Source organism: Clinocottus analis, unplaced genomic scaffold (genome assembly GCF_023055335.1).
Source record: "Clinocottus analis isolate CAN_PGR_092001 unplaced genomic scaffold, fCliAna1.0.p SCAF_9, whole genome shotgun sequence".
In the NCBI taxonomy this organism is placed as follows: Eukaryota; Metazoa; Chordata; class Actinopteri; order Perciformes; family Cottidae; genus Clinocottus; species Clinocottus analis.
Genome location: NW_027176251.1, coordinates 1,978,002 through 1,996,564, shown reverse-complemented (window position 1 = coordinate 1,996,564; position 18,563 = coordinate 1,978,002). Strand labels below are relative to the sequence as shown.

Below are 18,563 nucleotides of genomic sequence, written 5' to 3'. Positions count from 1 at the left end.
ATGATGTAACCAGTAAAACACACACAGAGACTTTCGGAAAGAGGCGGGGCTTCGTGGTGATTGACATGTGAGCAGCCATCAGGGCTTGGCTGCTTTTACTCAGAGCTGATGACAATGAAAATGAGTCATCTCTGATGATGAAGAGTTACGTCTCGTTTACAGGATTCATACACATTCTGACCAGTGACTTTCCATGACTTTTAACCAATTGTCTATGAGCAAACATTGTGCAAAATCTGTGTGTAAACAGTAAAAAAAAAGTGATAAAATGTAGTATTTAAACTAAAAATGAGGATTCAAAGCATACAGTGTATCTTAAATGACACAAATAAATGAGAGACAATAGTTTGATTAAAAAAATAAACATTATATAGATGCCTGTATGTATGCCTGCTTATATTTTGATCCTCTTTCTTTTAAAAGCATATTCATTATTTCAAACTCAGAGTAAATGAACGTCATGAACACATGAATATAACACATTTACACGACTTTTACTACACTTTGGGGACTTTGTTTTTTTCCAATGACTTTACCAGGCCTTGAAATAACAATTTAAAACTCCATGACTGTTCCAGGTTCTCCATGACGTAGGAACGCTGAGTAATGAATTTTACTTTCTGGCCGTCGGGAATAAATTTCTGTTGGAGAAAAGTTATATTTTTTCATTTATTTATTAGTGTAAAGAGGTGGCCTCCAGGCTCCTCAGCCATAGCCGCAGGGCGAACTTGGTGCCGGTGCTGACCCGCTCTACGTCCGGGCCGCTGAGCGGCGCCCGGCTCAGCAGCGCCTCCAGTGGCAGAGAGGAGTCGCTCAGAGCGCCGTCTGGGGAGACGCCTGTCATGCTGGGGGTCAAAGGTCATGCAGGTTAACGACGGTGTGATGACAGTAAACTTGTAACATCTGATGTGTGACATTTTGTGAGGAGACAACAAGACTCTTCAAAAGTTTCTACTTCACATTGTGAGTCTCTGAGACGCATCGCAGGTATGAATATAATAATAATATATTTGACTCTGTGACACCTGGCACCGCCCTGCAGGTCTTTCAGGGGAACTGCTCTGTCCTCACAGGAAACTACGGCTCTGACCAGCTGACTGTCTGCCCACAGACACCCACTGACCTCACTGGGGGACGGACACAAAGACGCCTGTGATGAAGAGAAGACACAGTGATAAAGAGGAGGAGACATGGTGATGAAGAGGAGACACGGTGATGAAGAGGAGGAGACACGGTGATGAAGAGGAGGAGAAACAGTGATGAAGAGGAGGAGTACCTGGAGCTGCAGGTGAGACTCTTCAGACTTCAGCAGCATGTAGACGACAATGTGATGTCTCTCTGGAAGACCTCGAGACAGGAAGGGAGGAAACACTGACTGAGAGGAGGAGAAGGAGAGAATGAGAGACATGGTTCATACCTTCAGTCACCAGTAATACATTTAATAAAGTCTCTCTCCCTCTCTTTTCCTCTCTCTTTCTCTCTATCTCTCGCTTTCTCTCTCTCTCACACCTCCCACAGTCCCAGTATCTTTGGTTCTCCTTGTGGTTCTAGCTTCAGTCCCGTCTCCTCCTGCAGCTCCCGCAGGCCGGCCTCCAGCAGCTGCAACAACATCCAGTCAACAACAACAACATCCAGTCAACAACAACAACATCCAGTGAATAACAACAACAAACACATCATTGTATGATATAAATAAGTTTATTCACCGTCTCATCCGGCTCAACATGGCCACCTACAAAGAAAAGACAGGAGAGGAGATCAGGTGACGCTGCAGCCTTCATTTCCCACAATGCAACAGACCCAGCGAGCGTCAGACCTGGAGGAACCCAGACGTTGGGAAATATCCGGAGCTCCTTAGCCCGCCGCGTCAACAGCACTCTCTGATTGGCCGTCTGCAGGATGATGGCCACGCCCACATCCACCCCACGCTGCTGAACAGCCAATGGGATCGCTGCTGCCTCCATGACTGACAGGTGCTTGATGGGACAGAAAGTGGGCCTCTAGGAGACCAGAGACAATTATAATAATATAATAATACAATATTATATAGTATATATATATAGTATATATATATATATATATATATATAGTATATATATATATATATATATATATATATATATATATATATATATATATATATATATATAGTATATATATATATATATATATATATATATATATATATATATATATATATATATATATATATACTAAGTACCTTCAGAGTGGTCCCTCCTCCTCTGTACAGGATGAACTGTCTTTTCTCCAGAGAGCAGCTCACCTCCACCTCATCGTCACCTTCATTACTAAAGTGACCCGTCACACTCTGACCACAGAAGAAACATGAGACGTATGAAACACAATATTCAATATTTACCTGAACAAAGAGACTCACCTGAACAAAGAGACTCACCTGAACAAAGAGAGCTCTCTGAGGAGCCGCTTGCTCTCCGCAGACGTGAACCAGGACCCGCCTTACTTTGTCCATGCTGCCGCTTCACCTGAGGACAGGTGAGCTCCCTCTTCACCTGAGGACAGGTACCAGAGCGAGCTCACAGGTGAGCTCCCTCTGGAACCTGAGGACAGGTGAGCTTCCTCTGGTACCTGAGGACAAGTGAGCTTACTCTGAAACACCTGAGGACAGGTGAGCTCGCTCTGGAACACTTGCTGGTACCTGAGTAGAAACATAGTGTTGTTAAAGTTCGTTGTTGTCGCAGTAATGAAGGACAAAAGGAGCCAAAGAAGTCAATATGAAGTAAATAAACAAGTTGAACACAAGCCAGCCGTGTGTCTGCGGCTCGGTGGTTAGCATGCTGTCCTTCACTCGGAGGGTTGGTGGTTTGATCCCCTCCTCTGGTCCCTGAGCCCCGACCTTCCTGCTGCTGCTGTGACTACGGTGTAGAACATGTGAGCTGCTTTAGATAAAAGTAATAAATCCTAAGTGTAATTATGAAATTTAAAAAAAAGTTTAATTAAAAACATATTTATTTATTGAACTATATAGACTGATTTAGACAATTATTTAAATATGTATTGCCTAACTAAATTTCAGGGCAATAATCAATATTTATCTATTCAGATTTTATCAAATGTTTTCCACTAATGTATTCATCAATTAATAATCGTAACTATAAACTGTAAACTGTGTTAAGAAAATCACTTTGATAAACTGACGCAACATATTTAAAATGTATTTATTTAACGTTTTTTCAGCTTCTCTGATTCAAACAGGCGCTAGTTAGCATGTGGCTTGTTAGCGTGTAGCTAGCTAGCTAGCTTGAGTGTCCTTAAGAAGCTTCATTCCGCGGGAGCAGAAGCCTCTGAGCCGGGGAGAAGCCTCCGCTTCCCCTGCAGGGGTTTAACACGTCGTGGGCACGTCTACAGGCCACAGAAACACAGAGGAGGAGGAAGAGGAGAAACCTACACTGTGAAGGAGACTTCCTGCTGATCAGTTTAACCGGATTTTACATCCGGTTATGGAGTTCAAAATAAAAGCATGGCAGGAAAGTAATCGTACCACAGTGTAGAAATACGACTCAAAGTAGTAGCTCCAACATATACTTGAAGTACCAAAAACACTAATAATACTAATTTACACAAAAGGTATCATGATTTAAATTAAATATAATCAGCAACAATGAGGTGTCAAGCTATTTTAATTATGTTTATTATTATTTTACAAATATGACTATTTGTGTACAGCTATAATAGTTATTCTGTCTGTACATATATTTCGGTTATTGTGGATTATTTACTGTTTTTAATATTGTTTATTTGCATATTTCTAACACTGTTAATAAAGATCTGATCGTTCCTTCTTTAAACATGATGTTGCTGATGATCACAGACTCTCTGTTTATATATGTTTAAATAGTATCAAGAACATAATTTAGTTTGGGATTCATTTTTATTAAAAAACAAAACAGGAATATAAAGTGTTCACATTTTAAAAACAAAGATTTAAAACTTTAGATTTAACTTAGTAAAAGAGGAACATTAAATTAACTTCAATCTCCCCAGAGCAACTTTATGAAAGGAAACAATGGGTTAAGATATTATTATTATGATTATTACGACTTAACCCATTCAGTAATCACAGCTGTTTTTGATTGAACTCATTTGTCAATAAAAACAAAACAATGTGGAAAATCAATTTATTGAATAAATGTAAAAACAGACAGAAAAGCTTTCAAGGACAAAAAAACCCTCTTCAAAAAATACACCTCTTCATCTTATGTTCAGAACCTTTTGGGAATATTTACACATTTCCATAACAACACTGTCAAGAGCTGTTTGTTGTTGTTTACTTTGTTAGGCTTGTTGACATCTTCTGGTTCAGTTCATAGTAAAGTGCACAAAGACGCTTGTCCCTTTTGAATATCACTTGTGTTGTTGTTATTTACTCAGGTTCTTCTGTGGTAAACTCATCTGTAAAAAATGCTCAACAGCTCGCAGCGCATTATGTTCATGACGGTTCTGTCATAAACGTTGTTGATTGTTGATTTATATTTTATCAGATTTAAAAACAGACAGAAAACTGTGTTTGTAACGGTGAGTGTGAATAAAGCTTTGATTCAAACCCTTCTGGAATGTTTTATTTTGCCTTCAAAGTTTTAAGAGCTGCTGAGAGAGAAACACAAGGAGATGATTAACAAGTATAATGACAGCATGGTAGTACTCTGCAGTATTTCTGAGTATTACTGAGTACAAGTAGACGTAGTGGTACTGCTGGCTCTCAGAGGATTTGTTTCCTCTCATTCGCTGTCCAGCAGGGTGACGCCACTGCCGAGGTGCGACGCCTGAAGGTCAAAGGTCAAACCAAAAGAAAGTTCAGCGACATCATCCTCTACACTGTTAACTTCCTCTACACTTTTAACTCCCTGTACTGTCTTTTAGTCATATATGACTGGATCCTACATTTCTTACAATGCACTTGGATAGTCTATATATTAATATTTATATGTAAAGTACTGAGGGCGAGGTCTCACTTTAAAGAAGGCGTGGCCATCGCCGCGTCGGAGGGCTCTGACGGAGAAGACAGAGACGGTGACGCTGACACAGACCTGCAGGACCAGCAGGACCAGGAGGACACCCTGAAGTCCGTAGACACACACCTGAAACATCCAGAGATCGTCAGAGACCACCAGAGACCATCAGAGACCTGGACCAGAGACCTGGACCAGAGAGCGGCAGACTTACGTTCAGCAGGCGCAGCTTGTTGCTGCACTGGACCTCCTCCAGGCCCGTGAACTGGAACCCGTCGCTGTCACAGAGGCGTTTGGAGGCGGGGCTCAGCGCCAGCAGCCAGCAGAGATAGGCCACGCCTGCCAGGCCCAGCAGGGCGCTGAGCAGGCCGGAGACCAGAGACGCCCAGACCTGGACCGGAGCAGCCAGGGAAACATCAAAATCACCACCTAAGTCTGTTTGTTTAAATGTTTTACCAAGTCTGAGCTAAACAAAGACAGTTTACATTAAAAAATAATAATAATAATTAAAAAAAAATCATTTTAAATTTTTTAAATATTTTTTATTTATTTATTCATGTTTTATGAGGTTGAACTCACCCGGCTGACTGAAGTCTGCTTTGCCGCCGCCACAGCAAGCGAGCCGGAGACCACGAACTGATGGAGGAAACAACCGCTATGATCTGATCATGATCATTGATCTGATCATGATTATTGATCTATAGATATATGCTGCGTGTGTATATATGTAATCATTGATATATTTATATTGATGATCATCTGGGCGGAGGAAGGTGACGTACTGTGACGGCGAGGCTGAGCGGCGCGTGAAGGATCAGAACCGGAGAGAAGAGGGAGGTGAGACTGAAGAGCACACACAGAAGACCCACAAAGACCTGAACGATCTACACACACACACACACACACACGCACACGCACACACACACACACACACACACACACACACACACACACAAAAACGAGGAGAACAGCATCTTCATACATTATGACTTTACACATTATGACTTTACACACTATGGCTTTAAACACTATGACTTTAAGTCTACGACTTTATAAACTATGACTTTATAAACTATGACTCAGCAGTAAAATGGCATCTCACCCCAAGGTTGCGCGGCTCCCCCCGCAGGAAGACCGCTGTCATGTCGTCCATCTTGGAGGCGGAGCTGGTGGGCGTGGCCGGTGGGGCTGGGGGCGGGGTCTCTTGGGTTGTCTGGAGCGGGACGCTGGTATCCTGAGGGTAGACCTGCGTGACTACCACCATTCCTCCAACGCTGGTGATGGATGTGGACGTCATGACAGAGGTCCCAGAATGCACTGCTGTGAGAACCATCCAATCAGAGAACTGCAGACATTATTTACGTCATTTCTTCAATCACGAACATTAAACTAACAACAACAATTACTTTGTAAATGTATAAAAGTCAATGAAGAATGTATTTAGGTATACAAAATATACATATTTAAAAGGGAAACGGAAATGTTTTGGAGGTTTTTACAACAGGAGAAAACTTTATTTCACTTAATATGAATAACTTTTATTTATGTATTTTATAATAACACTGTTTATATTCGGTAGTCTCGTTATGTTTCAGGATTACTGATTAAGTGAATAATAACAATAATAATAATAATAATAATAATAATAATAATAATAATAATATAAACACCTAGAATTATTTTTCTATTTATTTTGGTGGACTTTTACTAAAGTAGTATTTCAATCAATTTGCAACTTAAAGTACTTTCCTTCACTCTGTTGCTGCACTAAAGGATCAATCTGTGACACCTTTGCACAGTTTTCACATGACGTCATCTCCTTGTTTACAACCCACGCAGACCCAGGCCTGTTCGTTACATACGTCATTCACTTTGATCGTTGGAACAAATATGATTTAAAAACTATTTTTAAAATAAAAATACATTCACCGAATTCCCCTTTAGAGCCTCTGGAGTACCGCGAGACTTTAACCCCTCCAGCTGCTGGCTAACGCTCTGCGGGAGCTTAGAGTCTGGTGTGGAGCTGCAAACCGCACAACCAGGAAGTGCGAATTCTTGGGAATGATTTGGCTTTAATGTTAAATATGAACTCCTTAACATCAAGCGACATATTCTGTAACAGTTCACACGTGTTACGTTCACTTTTATTAAAGAGGACTTTCGGTTCACGTGTCTTCACATTAACCATCGAGACATGTCTGAGGCGTCGGAGCTTTAGTATTGTGACCGTGAAGGCTGACGATTGTTAAAATATTAAAATATGATCTTAAATATCTCTCGACGAGTAAAAGTAATAGTGTTAAGGTGTGAGGGAACTTTACCTGCAGTTTAATTCGTAGTTTTCAGCCGGAAGCTTCAAACTTCTCTGTTGATTCTTTGAGGTGCAACGATGCTGCCTTCAGGTGCTCATCGTAAACTTGGAAATATGAAACACTAGCCAAAGAAGTAACTTTCGAGTTTAAATCCCAACAAAAGTATGAAAATTAGACTTTCATAAATGTTGAGCAAGAGATAAATAATAATTATCTTAAAGATTTACAGCGTTTGTAGGTGCCCCTCAAGGCGTCGGCACACTGTGTGCAACTTGTTTTAATGTTTCCGAACTTTTAGACGTTTCATTAATTAGTATCGTTAATGAATTTAATCTGCTGACTGACATTTGAGTTAATACATTATTATTGTTATTGATCCATAACTCCTCGTTAGTTTGTAGTCTCGTGCGGTGTGTACACTTTACAGATTGTATTTACTCCGATAACACGTGAACGGACTCTGTCCACAGCGTCATTTCCAGGATTCTTAATCCATCTTGAATTTATTTAACTGTGAAAGATAATTTCCTCCTCTGATCACCAAGAACCCGCACATCATTTGAATACAAATAAATCTCAAAACAACGAGTTGTAGTATTTAAAATAATGACTTCTCTCTAAATAAGGACTTATTGTTATATATGTTTATAAACATCAGACAATGTTGTTGTTGTCATGGTTCTTTATTAGATCTCCCCAGCAGATGGCAGCGAGACCTCTCATATAAAACTTATTTCACCACCAGGAGCTCAGACAGAAATATTAAAAACATAATTTCATGATTGTTCCAGGTGAATAAAACCTGCAGTTTGTTGATGTTTTATTACAATAAGTAACAGACAAAGCGTCAGCAAGTTTAAAGTTTAAATGAAACTAAATGCACGTGATCTGAGTTGATGAAATCATAGTATGTAACGATTCTGTAAATAAATGAAAACAATAAATATTCAACATGTTCACAGTTAATAGTTTTAATTTGAGACACGAGAGGTTTGTGAGGAAACAATTAAACAGGAAAACATGTTCGACCGGATGATTAAATTATGAAACATATAAACATGAGTTCTAACTTCTTACATTCACATACTTCACACCTCATTTACATTCATTCTCACACGGAGATGGTGTGTTTATAAAATATACATCAACAAAAGACAGGTTCAATATTCATGAAGCCTAATTTAAGCACAGAATATTAAAAGATCATTTAATGACAGGTAAACACAACCATTAAACATAAATGTCACATTCCTGTCTAATAAAACACAAACACATTGTTTATCTTTATCTCAACGCTGATCCATAATGATGACCTAGTTATCATCTAACAAGTTATCATTAAACCAGTGATTAAAGAAACCTGATTGGTGACCATAAAGAGACTCAAAATGACCCAAAGAAACGCAAAACAACAACAAAGAGACTCAAAACAACTCAAAGATGCAAAATGGCCATTTGTTGTCTTATCTGCTCTTCGGAGTCGTCGGCTATTTTAAGTTACAATCGCCAGATATTTATTGATATTATCTAATATTGGGTTATTTCAAGTTGTGAATTTGTTTATGACGCTAAATAAACAATGTTGGTTCTTATAGTACTGCACTCTTTAATTAGATGTTAAAGAAAAGCTGCAAACACAAAGAAAAGGTTTAAGCGTGGTGACAAGTGATATTTAAACATTAGTGAAAGAGATTATCCTGTAACAAAAACTAACTCCAGAGGAAGGTACCATACTGTTGGTTCTGCAATAATTCATAATTAAAAATGCTAAGCTAGCAGTTTCCCCCCGTTTCCATTTTTTATGCTAAACTAGGCTAAAGACGACCTTGAGCTATTTCCGTAGCCTTTGACTCGAGTCACAATGGAAACTAAAACCAAGAAGCTTGTTGAGCAACGCATCCTGCTGTCGGGAGGAGACGTCCAGACTTCTGTTCTCAACACCCGGATGTAGAAATAAATCTGTTTTATGTTGAGACTCAGTTCGGGGATCAGCAGGATAGGAAGCAGTCGTGAACCTCCATCTCGACGCCTCCTGGTGGACCTTCCTGGTGTCAGACGTTAACAACACAGGGTGAAGAACAATAGATGAGAGGCACAAACAAAATTATCTGAAACCTGCACGAAAACTGAAAGCACTTAAGAGACGAGCGCTCGGCGGCGTCACTCCGCCGCCTTCAGCTCGGGGCCGGCGTCCTCCGGGCTGCTCAGCGAGGGAATGCTCTCCATGGAGCCGTCGGCTTTGCCGCCGTCTTCCAGGCCGACCAGACGACTCGTTTTGAGGCCGGCTTTCCTCCGGCGCCACGTGTGGAGGCCTCCGAGCACTAGGGCTAGGACGCAGGCGGCCAGGAGGAAGGAAACAGCGACCAGCTCGTTGTAGAAACTCTTCCCCTCAATGTGAGTGTTCTCCGGCGTCTCCTCCCCGGTCCGGGGGTCTCGTCTGTTGGTCGGGGTGACGCCCGGGTCTTCGTCCTGAAGCTTGTCTTTCCGTCCCGAGTCAGTCCCGTGTTCTAGATCGGTCGCCAATGGATCTCCTTGTTTTTCTTCTTCTTTGTCGTTATCTTCCTTCTCCGTCGGTTCCTCAAAGGACTCGTCTGGGTCGTCTGTCGCGTGGGTTCCCTCGGCCTCCACCTGGGTTCCCTCGGCCTTCGCGGCCGGGCTGAAGGCGCGCGGGGAGGCAACCTGCCGGACGTCGTAGCTCGCGACTACTTCCCTATACCCGCCTTCCTCCGCCTCGCAGTGGTAGCTCCCCAAGGTGTTGGCAGCGGCGAGGAAGCTCAGGCTGCCGTCAGCCGACGCGATGAAGAGCTTCTCAGGCAGGGTTTTGAATAGGGGGGAGGTCCAGGTCAGGGTTGCCAGGTTGGAAGGTTTCAGACACCGAAGCTTCACTGCTTCGTTCAAGTGAACGTTGACTTCTGTCAGACACAAAATATCACAACGCGGGAGTAAGACTGTATGTTCTGAAAAACAAAAACGCTATGTTGCCTGCAGACTTCATGCTACCTACAGACTTTATGCTACCTGCAGACACTCTGCTACCTGCACGCTATGCAAACTCATTCAAGGCCTTTAGTCTTTTTAACAAAACACAGGCGGATGGAATAAAAGTAAAAAATAAGAAGAGTTAAAAGTAAAGTTTGAAGATGTTACCTTCGACCTTTGGGGTCGTGATTTCTCCCTGACATTCTTTTCCCACATTTCCGTCCATCAGGTCTTGAGCCCTGAGAGGAAAACCGACATTACACAAGGAAACATACATTGTGTGATCGAGTTCTGACTCTGATCCTGACATTTACTGTCACGCTCACAAAATGTCAGGAAACCATATTGACTGCAGATGGTCTTATACATACAAAATAATGACCTGTTATCTTAAAATGATGAGTTAGCATCTTACAATAATGAGCTAACTATTTTTCTAATGAATGGCGGCTGGAGAGCTCACGGTAACTCTTACGCACATGTTCTGGTTCGGGCCGTCCACTCCGGTGCAGACTCTGTCGGTCCGGCTCCACCCACACAGAGGATCTCTGGCCAGAACACACTGGCTGCAGGTGCTGTGAATGGAGCACCTGGCCACAGGTACGGAGGCCACGCCCTCCGACGTCCCCACGTAGAGCACTCCCTGATGAGCGCCACAAGGCCAAAGTGTTACGTCCACTCAGACCTTCACTTCATCTTTCAGTTTCCTTCACACTCAGAGTTCATGTGATTTTGTAAGAATGTTCAGACTGGCAGTCTTTATTGTGACGTAAACTATTTCAAAACTCGTCGTTATGCAGACGACACACTGTTGTGTGTTACTTGCTTGCTAGATTTAGATCAGCTACTATTCTTTTCTCTGAATTGACAAAAATTACATCTACAAACCTCAAAAACAGTCAGAATGATGATTATATGCTTTTCATCAGCTGAGGGGAGGTTTTGAACCCAGAACCTTCTACACGGCTCACAGCCGCCTCGTCTCACTTTGAATCTGATTATATTAACTGTAAAGTGTTTTGCTCTTAATTTGTTTTACAAGCAGAACTGTGCGTCTCTCACAGACTCATATCTATTTTCCCCTTACTTTTTTTTGGTTTGTGTACCAGTGCTTGTGTTCCTGTGTGGTGAACATGCAGAACCACAAAGTTAAAGACTCAAAATCATCTACATACCTACCTACCTGCCTGCCTGCCTGCCTGCCTGCCTACTACAGCTCCACTTTATTTCACAACTGCACAAGTTATTTATATTTCTCTTTGTGTATTATTATTAAAATTCTTTTAATCTTAGTCAGATTTTATTTGGTTAATCTCTGAAATAAACGCCTGATGAATCAGGAATCGTATTCCTCTGACGTGGCCCACAACATGCTCATGCAGCTATAGACGCAGTATTATGGGATGCGTGGTGTCACATGTCTCCATCAGTAGGCTTTACCTGGGTGGAGGAGAGGACCAGGCTGGTGACCAGCTGTGGTTGTGTGAACACCTGAATCTCCTCAACGACCCGCGCACCCCGATCCGACAGAACCACTCTATGGAGGAATCCAGCCTCTGGACGTCAGAGAGGAGACGGACAATCTTTAATAACAAAGAATGTAGTTGTATGTGTTGTGTGTGTTTGGCTCAACGGCTCACCAGTCAGAAGGAACAGGACCGTGTACTGGCTCCCACTGGCTGCCTGCGTCCTCATCGCTGCCACCCGACTGTACCGGTGGTCCGAAGACACGGCGACCGGACGGCCTCTGACGCTGCCGCTGGTCAGGAAGCTCTTCTTCACCTGAGCGAGCTCGAGATCTGAAGCGCTGTCCAGTCCGCACTGTCAGCAGAACGAGAAGAGGTCACACAGAAACACCTCGTTAGATGTTTACAATGAAACCAGCCTGGAGTTCAGGGCAGTGAGAACTAATCTGGGCCCGGAATGAAACCCTGAGGGACGCCGCTTCCCTTTGTTGCGTAATAACAGATTTTTTAAAGGTCTTTCTTTAATAATGACTTATTTAAGGAGGTCTAAGGTCGACTTCAAATACAACTGCATTCTCAAATTCTTTTTGAGGAAAACATATTTTCTCCCTGATTACGGTTTTCAATTGAAAAAAAAAAAACGAAAGACAAATACAAATGCATCATGGTTATGTCGTTATATTACCTCTTCACACACAATAACATGTTTGTTATATTTACTTATGAAACCTTTCAATATGGACATGCATTTATTTTTTTTAAATATTATTCTTTACTGTTTGTTTGTTTATTGGTTTGTTGGTGTCTCAGATTTTTAATTTCTTTCTTGCTAAAGAAAAACTGATTTCCTCCTAATACATGCTGTTTCGTGGCCTGTGACTCCACGATGAACTTTCCTCCAATTATGAGTCCGATGTGAACTTTCCCCGACACAAAGTTCAGCTACTTGTGCGAGTTTAAGAGTCACAGGATCTGTTGTCTCTTTATGTCCCTGACTGGAGAACGCACACATCATTGTTGTTCTTTTGGCTGGGTCTGAGGAAACACATCTATGGGATGGCTGAGGGAAGGTTCACCATACGTACAAGAGTGCGAAGTAGAGTGGACTTGAATATGCAACTTGTTAAGCATAACATTTTTTGCAAAGAATTAATGACCTGATAAATTTTAGTAACAATCTTTCTAACATGTATTTTTCCTTGTTTTAAAACAACAAGGACGTATGACCTTGTGTTGCCAAATATGAACTCAATCTCTTCTGGTCTAACGTGGCTGAATGTCTCCTCAGGGCGGCCTCACCTGTCCCAGTTTGGAGGTTTTTCCCAGCATGGGACTCAACCGGTGGGTCTCCATGTCAAAGGTCCTGTAGCTGCCGCTGAACGCCGCCCTGACGTCCTGCAGCCGGAAGACGCACACTGCAGATTCTGGACCCGAGGACCTGAAGAAGATCAGAGAGGAAACGCATCACCAGAAGATTTCTGTTTGTCTGCAGAACGACTTAATGGACCTTCGGGAGAGAAGGGTTTGGTTGGATTGAAGAAGAAGCCATTAAGTGATGAGTGCCTCTGAATTACAGGGAAGATAAACTAATTAGTTTCCACTTCTGTTGATGCTGTGAAGGGGGCGTGTCTTCGGGGGTTGTCTGTGCTTCCCAAGGGTCCTTCTAGTCCCACTTTGGGCTCCATTTAAAGGGAGCGGTCTGAACTGCATTCAGGGTGTGTCCAGCCAGTGAAGTGGTGTGTAGTCAAGGTGCAAAGTGAGACCCAAGTGGACCAATAGTAAGAAATGGTTGGAAAGTTTACAGGCTTTATTAAAACGTCTCTGTGACACATGTCAGTAGAGGTTTTGTTGTCTTACCACTGAGACGTGAAGACGCCGTAGAACAGCGTGTCCGAGGCGTTGCTGCCCTCTGGTGGCTGGAGGGTGAACACGTCCTGGACGATGTTGAAGGGAAGCCGTTTGTCAACCTGACAGAGCAGAGAGGCTTTGGCGAAGGACGTCCACTTGTTCTGCAGAGTCCTCTGTCCCCCGACGTCGTCCTGGAAGAGACGCAGAGCGTTCAGCGTCGCTTACGTCAACGTTTACCGTTCACACAATCATCATCATCATCATCTCGCTCACTTTGCAGACTTGGGCAACTCGGGCGATCTGCAGCTCGTCCACGAAGCTGAACTCTTTCCCAACTTCATTGAAGAAGAAGTAGAGCTTCCTCTCCAATGAGTCGGACGACGAGCCGACAAACGACGGCTCTGAAATACAGGAAGTGGAGTCAGAAGCTGATGGCCTGAAAGAGATCTGAGAGAGATCTGACAGGTCAGAGTGATATGAGTGTAAGATGGAACGTGACTCATTTTTGTGTTTTTACGTCCCAATCAGAAGACATTCATCAAGAGAAAGAAACCGGTAAAACAGGAAAACACAGATGGAAGTGAGACGCTTGGAGGGATTGTTCTTGTTAAGATAAAGAGGAAGTGAATCATTGGGGCAGAAAACAGGAAGTACGGTCTTAAACTGGTTTGGCTGAAGGGATGTGTGGTGATTTAAATGTCTGAGGTTTTCGTGACTTTCAAACATCAGCTTTTTAATTTTTTTTTAACAGCAGCCGCCACAAAAACTGCAAGTGGCACAAAACCCGAGTTCTAAAGTATTTATTCAGCTCCAGATGTTTACTTTACAAAGTGCTGTTAAGAGTATCGGACCGACCGGAAGACGATGTTGTGTTGCTGTAACTTTAAAGACGTTAAAAAAAATAACTTTCACCATAATTCACTCAACCTAAAGGAAACTAAAGAAGGATTCTGGTAAAGTGGTGACTCACCGTCGAGCAAACTGACAGACGAGTCCTGGCTGATGTCCTGGCGGCCATCTTTGCTGAAGTGTCGAGAGATCTGAGGTTTGAATCCCCTGAAGTTGGTGGCGGTGGCGGTGAACAGCTCGTCGTCTGCACACACATGTGACTCGTCATTCATTTCATCCGGTAAAGCAACGTGTTCATATATTAATGGGTTCTTGTATTTGAGCGGTCACGTGACCGGCCGGCGGCTGACCGATGCTGATGGCGGTGCTCCTGTGGGCGGGGCTGTGAGGGCAGCGAGTTTTAGCTTTAGCATCGTCAAGTTGGTGCATCTGGAAGCTTTTTGCTTCCTAAAGGAGACAAACAACCAGCTTTACTTCTCACTCACTCACTCACTCACTCACTCACTCACTCACACACACACACACACACACACTCTAAAGAGACGTACAATGAAGGCGTCGTGAGGGCTGAAGGCGAAGCTGCCGCAAACGTAGAGGTGGGAGGAGTTTATCAGCGTGACCACGCCCACAAAGTTTGGACAGTCGACCTGCAGACAGACAGACAGACTAGTGAGTACAAAAAATTATGTTTTAAGTCAAACATACCATAGAGGTGGGGCTACATTGTGATTGACAGATGGACACCTCGATGTTGTCCATGATTTTATCTTTAAACTTCTAACCTTTTCTCTGCGTTCACCTCATCAAAGTTAACGGTAACATGTCGGTCCCTTAATGTTCTTACTTCTGATTACTGGAAAACCTTCCTGCTGAAATAATTTCATAAATCCATGAGGAGTTCATAATTACCGTCGCGTTCTTTCCTTTACTTTGACAACTGAGTATCTCAGTCTGGGACGGACGCCACTCCACCTGGAGGACAGACAGGCAGACCGGCAGACTTCATGTATCAACTCCCCTGGAGCTCAAAGCGTGATGGAGTTTAAGAAGCCTTAACTCCGGCTCACCTTGTTCTTAAGCCTGATGACATCACTTTGACTGACGTCCAGTGACAGCACGGCGTCCCGCGCCCCCACATACAGGGTGGAGCCGTCGTCGCTGAGCAACAGCGTGGTGGTGTTGTGGACGTCGGGCGAGCTGAAGACAGCCAGAGGTCTGCGCTGAGCGTCTGCAGAGGAAGGAGTATTAAAATAATGACACAAAAAGCTCAAATGCCAAAAAACTCATTTTGGTGCAAGATTTAGCTCTTCTACGTTCAGTGAGACTCTCGTCTCGTGGAGGGGGAAATTCATATAAATATTTCCGGAACTGAAAATATGTCTTGAACCGCTCAGATAATAAAACCAGAACTGAGATCTTCCAGGAACCAGTTTGCAAAGAAACATTGTTGGTTCTTGACTAGTGAAGGTCCCACGAGCCCCCAGCTTTCCCATCATGCACCATGGGGGTTATTATTGTTGTGTGGTGTGGGTCTTCTCACCTCTGAGTTTACAAAAACACGGTTCTAAATGTAAACCTCATGAAGAAATACATAATGACAGCCGCAGCGCAGTCGGCTGATCGGCACTTCCTGTTTCTGAGGCCTCTGAGTGGGTTCAGGTCTGGAGAGGATGTGGTTCAGAGCGGCAGAGAAACTCTGCATCTAATCTCAGCGACGAGCGTTTAAAGTAAGAACACACAACGGCTCACAAGTTTAATCTTATCCACGCTGCACAGGACCAAGTTCAGCTTGAAGTCACGACCCAAAGAACACCTGAGGGAGCGTCTGAGAGAAGAAGCTCGGAGACAAGTAACACAAGACCACACCATGATCCACCACAGCTCAGAAAAGAGTCTATGACTCGAAAGACAAATTCGTCCTCATTTGTGACCTTGACCCGTGTCTACAGCTGTGACCTTGACCTGTGTGCTCTTCTGTGACCTTGACCCATGTCTCCAGCTGTGACCTTGACCTATGTCCTCTTCTGTGACCTTGACCCTCATCCCTATATTAGTGAATCCTAAATACGTCGGTATTAAGTAAGTTTCTACAAAATCTTGCATACGTTTAATGTTTCTGAATCAAAACGTGTGCTTCTTAGATTAAAGTGTTTAGTTTACAGACTTTGCTGGACTGAAGAAGATACATGTGGGGGACATTACTGTCTTATAACATCATGAGACAAAATGATTAAATATAAAATATTATATATAAATAATATATTTCTAGGCTTGTGGATTTAAAACTGAAGAGGACCCAGAATGGAGCCTTGAGGAACGCCACACTATGTTGCTCCGATGCAGAACTCACACTTTAAATAAAATACTGCAATAAAAAGTAGTGACTATTAGTGATGGTAACTTTACCTTCTTTTACAATCTGTTCGTACTGGCACAGTTTATGTTTTCCAGTATTTTAAGTTTGATAAAAGAATCTGTTTGATGTCCACAGTGAAACTCGGCGGTTGGTCTCACTTCAGCATGAGCCAACGTCTCAGACGGGTAGCTGTGGTTTCATTATCTCCCACAGCGTGTTGAAGCGGAGTTCTGCAGACGCTGTCGCAACAAGAGAAGCTGGAAACCTTTGAGCTTCATGTAAAGACGAGATACCACCCTCACCGGAAAATAACCCTGAGAGGTACTATTGACACACATTTAGTAATACTTTTACTGCACCACGTTTATCTGATGAATTTAGTTGCATTATAAATTCAGATTATTTAATATGTAATAAGTATTATACAGATTGGTTGGAAGAAAAACAATATTCACACTTAATCATGTACTATTTCACTGTTATATTCAGACTTCTCATCTTACTGTGTCTGTTTAATCTTACACACAAACTCAGCATGTCTCCTGATAGCAGGGAGACTGGGGAATATGTATGTTTCTAAACGTCATTAATGTATGTTTCTGAAGTCATTAAAATGAGCTCCACCTTTAAAGTGATGACCATATAATTGCATCAATAATTATTATGCAATGATATAATATACATTTGTATAATGAGTACTTTTACTTTGGGAAAAGTACTTTTTTATGCCATGAGACCAAACCATGTGACCACACCATGTGCGTCAACATAGATATAAAATAATTTAAAAAATTAAAATACAAATTAATTAAATGTGTAGTTTATCATATTCAAACAATAGTGAACATAAATCTGCGTATTTGCACAAATAAACTACCAAAAAATATAATAAACGACGAATAACCTGAGGGGAAAAGTCCACTAATAAGTTATTAATGCGTTTAATAAAAGCATTGAAATGAAACACAAACGTGCTCCTTAAGAAACATTCATCTTCCCAGAATGCACCAGTGACGCTTGTGCATTCTGGGTTGTCGTCTATATGAACTGACCGACAAGAAGTGCGTGTTGGACTCACGGAGGAGGAAGGATGTCCGTGGAGGAGGCAGCGAGCCGGAGGAGCCCAGCAAGCCGAGAAGGAGGAGGAGGGATGGACCCATGATGGAGGAGCAGCTGATGGAGGGAAGACGAAGGCGTGTTCCTCCTCTCTGGCGGTAGAACCGACTCTCTGCACTGACAAGAGTCTGACTGAAGAAACACTCAGCAGGACTTACCACAACTTCCTCTTTACTGAGACCAGAGTGGGGAGGAGGAGGAGGAGGAAGAGGAGGAGCTGAAAGACTCAAAGTCAGCCTGCAGTCGACTACTTGATTTGACATTCGGCCAGAAGAACAAGTTTATCTTAGTTTATATCTCTAGTTCTAGAACTTTCCCATCACATGAAGCATAGACTTCTATACAACCAGAGGAGTCGCCCTCTGGTGGTCAGGAGAGAGAATGCAGCTTTAACACATGAAGCATAGACTTCTATACAACCAGAGGAGTCGCCCGCTGGTGGTCAGGAGAGAGAATGCAGCTTTAACACATGAAGCATAGACTTCTATACAACCAGAGGAGTCGCCCTCTGGTGGTCAGGAGAGAGAATGCAGCTTTAACACATGAAGCATAGACTTCTATACAACCAGAGGAGTCGCCCGCTGGTGGTCAGGAGAGAGAATGCAGCTTTAACATGTAACGACGTTTCCTTCAGCAGCAAACGGGTCGC

At 42.8% G+C, this 18,563-nt stretch overlaps 3 protein-coding genes across 7 annotated transcripts; all 3 read right to left on the bottom strand.

Annotated features, from left to right (window-relative positions):
• Positions 1-676: 676 nt before the first annotated feature.
• nudt17 (nudix (nucleoside diphosphate linked moiety X)-type motif 17) lies at positions 677-3,471 on the bottom strand. Its single transcript, XM_068569704.1, has 10 exons — positions 3,428-3,471; positions 2,628-2,677; positions 2,417-2,579; positions 2,222-2,329; positions 1,817-2,000; positions 1,707-1,732; positions 1,510-1,599; positions 1,277-1,375; positions 1,026-1,150; positions 677-845 (listed from the first exon to the last, which is right to left on the bottom strand). The coding sequence occupies exons 3-10, from the start codon at positions 2,489-2,491 to the stop codon at positions 677-679; spliced, it is 876 nt and encodes a 291-aa protein (XP_068425805.1). The 5' UTR covers positions 2,492-2,579; positions 2,628-2,677; positions 3,428-3,471.
• A 528-nt stretch (positions 3,472-3,999) lies between these two features.
• Positions 4,000-7,410, bottom strand: LOC137781484 (membrane-spanning 4-domains subfamily A member 4A-like). 5 transcript variants are annotated; one of them, XM_068570263.1, is made up of 7 exons: positions 7,310-7,410; positions 6,091-6,308; positions 5,771-5,872; positions 5,568-5,624; positions 5,203-5,379; positions 4,992-5,117; positions 4,000-4,802 (listed from the first exon to the last, which is right to left on the bottom strand). In XM_068570263.1, the coding sequence occupies exons 2-7, from the start codon at positions 6,283-6,285 to the stop codon at positions 4,758-4,760; spliced, it is 702 nt and encodes a 233-aa protein (XP_068426364.1). In that variant the 5' UTR covers positions 6,286-6,308; positions 7,310-7,410; the 3' UTR covers positions 4,000-4,757. The 5 variants fall into 5 exon arrangements, with proteins under 5 accessions (XP_068426364.1, XP_068426363.1, XP_068426366.1 ...); XM_068570262.1 differs by having other exon boundaries at positions 6,091-6,333; positions 7,310-7,395; XM_068570265.1 differs by having other exon boundaries at positions 6,091-6,305; positions 7,310-7,393.
• A 623-nt stretch (positions 7,411-8,033) lies between these two features.
• On the bottom strand, positions 8,034-18,013 carry LOC137780754 (semaphorin-4A-like). Its single transcript, XM_068568956.1, has 14 exons — positions 17,877-18,013; positions 15,510-15,670; positions 15,352-15,414; positions 14,991-15,089; positions 14,793-14,889; positions 14,564-14,686; positions 13,867-13,994; positions 13,603-13,784; positions 13,045-13,183; positions 11,920-12,100; positions 11,720-11,835; positions 10,759-10,922; positions 10,448-10,518; positions 8,034-10,212 (listed from the first exon to the last, which is right to left on the bottom strand). Exons 1-14 carry the CDS (start codon positions 17,956-17,958, stop codon positions 9,461-9,463), a joined length of 2,358 nt encoding a protein of 785 aa, XP_068425057.1. The 5' UTR covers positions 17,959-18,013; the 3' UTR covers positions 8,034-9,460.
• Between the last annotated feature and the right edge of the window lie 550 nt (positions 18,014-18,563).

What these genes read in the sequence shown, in the direction of transcription:
- nudt17 (XM_068569704.1), bottom strand. Translation starts at nt 2,491, where the DNA reads ATGGACAAAGTAAGGCGGGTCCTGGTTCACGTCTGCGGAGAGCAAGCG. An exon ending in AGAGAGCTCTCTTTGTTCAG is followed by an intron (nt 2,330 to 2,416) that starts GTGAGTCTCTTT and finishes TTCTGTGGTCAG; the next exon opens with AGTGTGACGGGTCACTTTAG. An exon ending in AGTCTCACCTGCAGCTCCAG is followed by an intron (nt 1,151 to 1,276) that starts GTACTCCTCCTC and finishes TCTTCATCACAG; the next exon opens with GCGTCTTTGTGTCCGTCCCC.
- LOC137781484 (XM_068570262.1), bottom strand. Translation starts at nt 6,321, where the DNA reads ATGGTTCTCACAGCAGTGCATTCTGGGACCTCTGTCATGACGTCCACA. An exon ending in CGCTCAGCCTCGCCGTCACA is followed by an intron (nt 5,625 to 5,770) that starts GTACGTCACCTT and finishes TTCCTCCATCAG; the next exon opens with TTCGTGGTCTCCGGCTCGCT. An exon ending in AGCAGACTTCAGTCAGCCGG is followed by an intron (nt 5,380 to 5,567) that starts GTGAGTTCAACC and finishes GCTCCGGTCCAG; the next exon opens with GTCTGGGCGTCTCTGGTCTC.
- LOC137780754 (XM_068568956.1), bottom strand. Translation starts at nt 17,958, where the DNA reads ATGGGTCCATCCCTCCTCCTCCTTCTCGGCTTGCTGGGCTCCTCCGGC. An exon ending in GCCCTCACGACGCCTTCATT is followed by an intron (nt 14,890 to 14,990) that starts GTACGTCTCTTT and finishes TGTCTCCTTTAG; the next exon opens with GAAGCAAAAAGCTTCCAGAT. An exon ending in GACGGCCCGAACCAGAACAT is followed by an intron (nt 10,519 to 10,758) that starts GTGCGTAAGAGT and finishes TTTTCCTCTCAG; the next exon opens with GGCTCAAGACCTGATGGACG.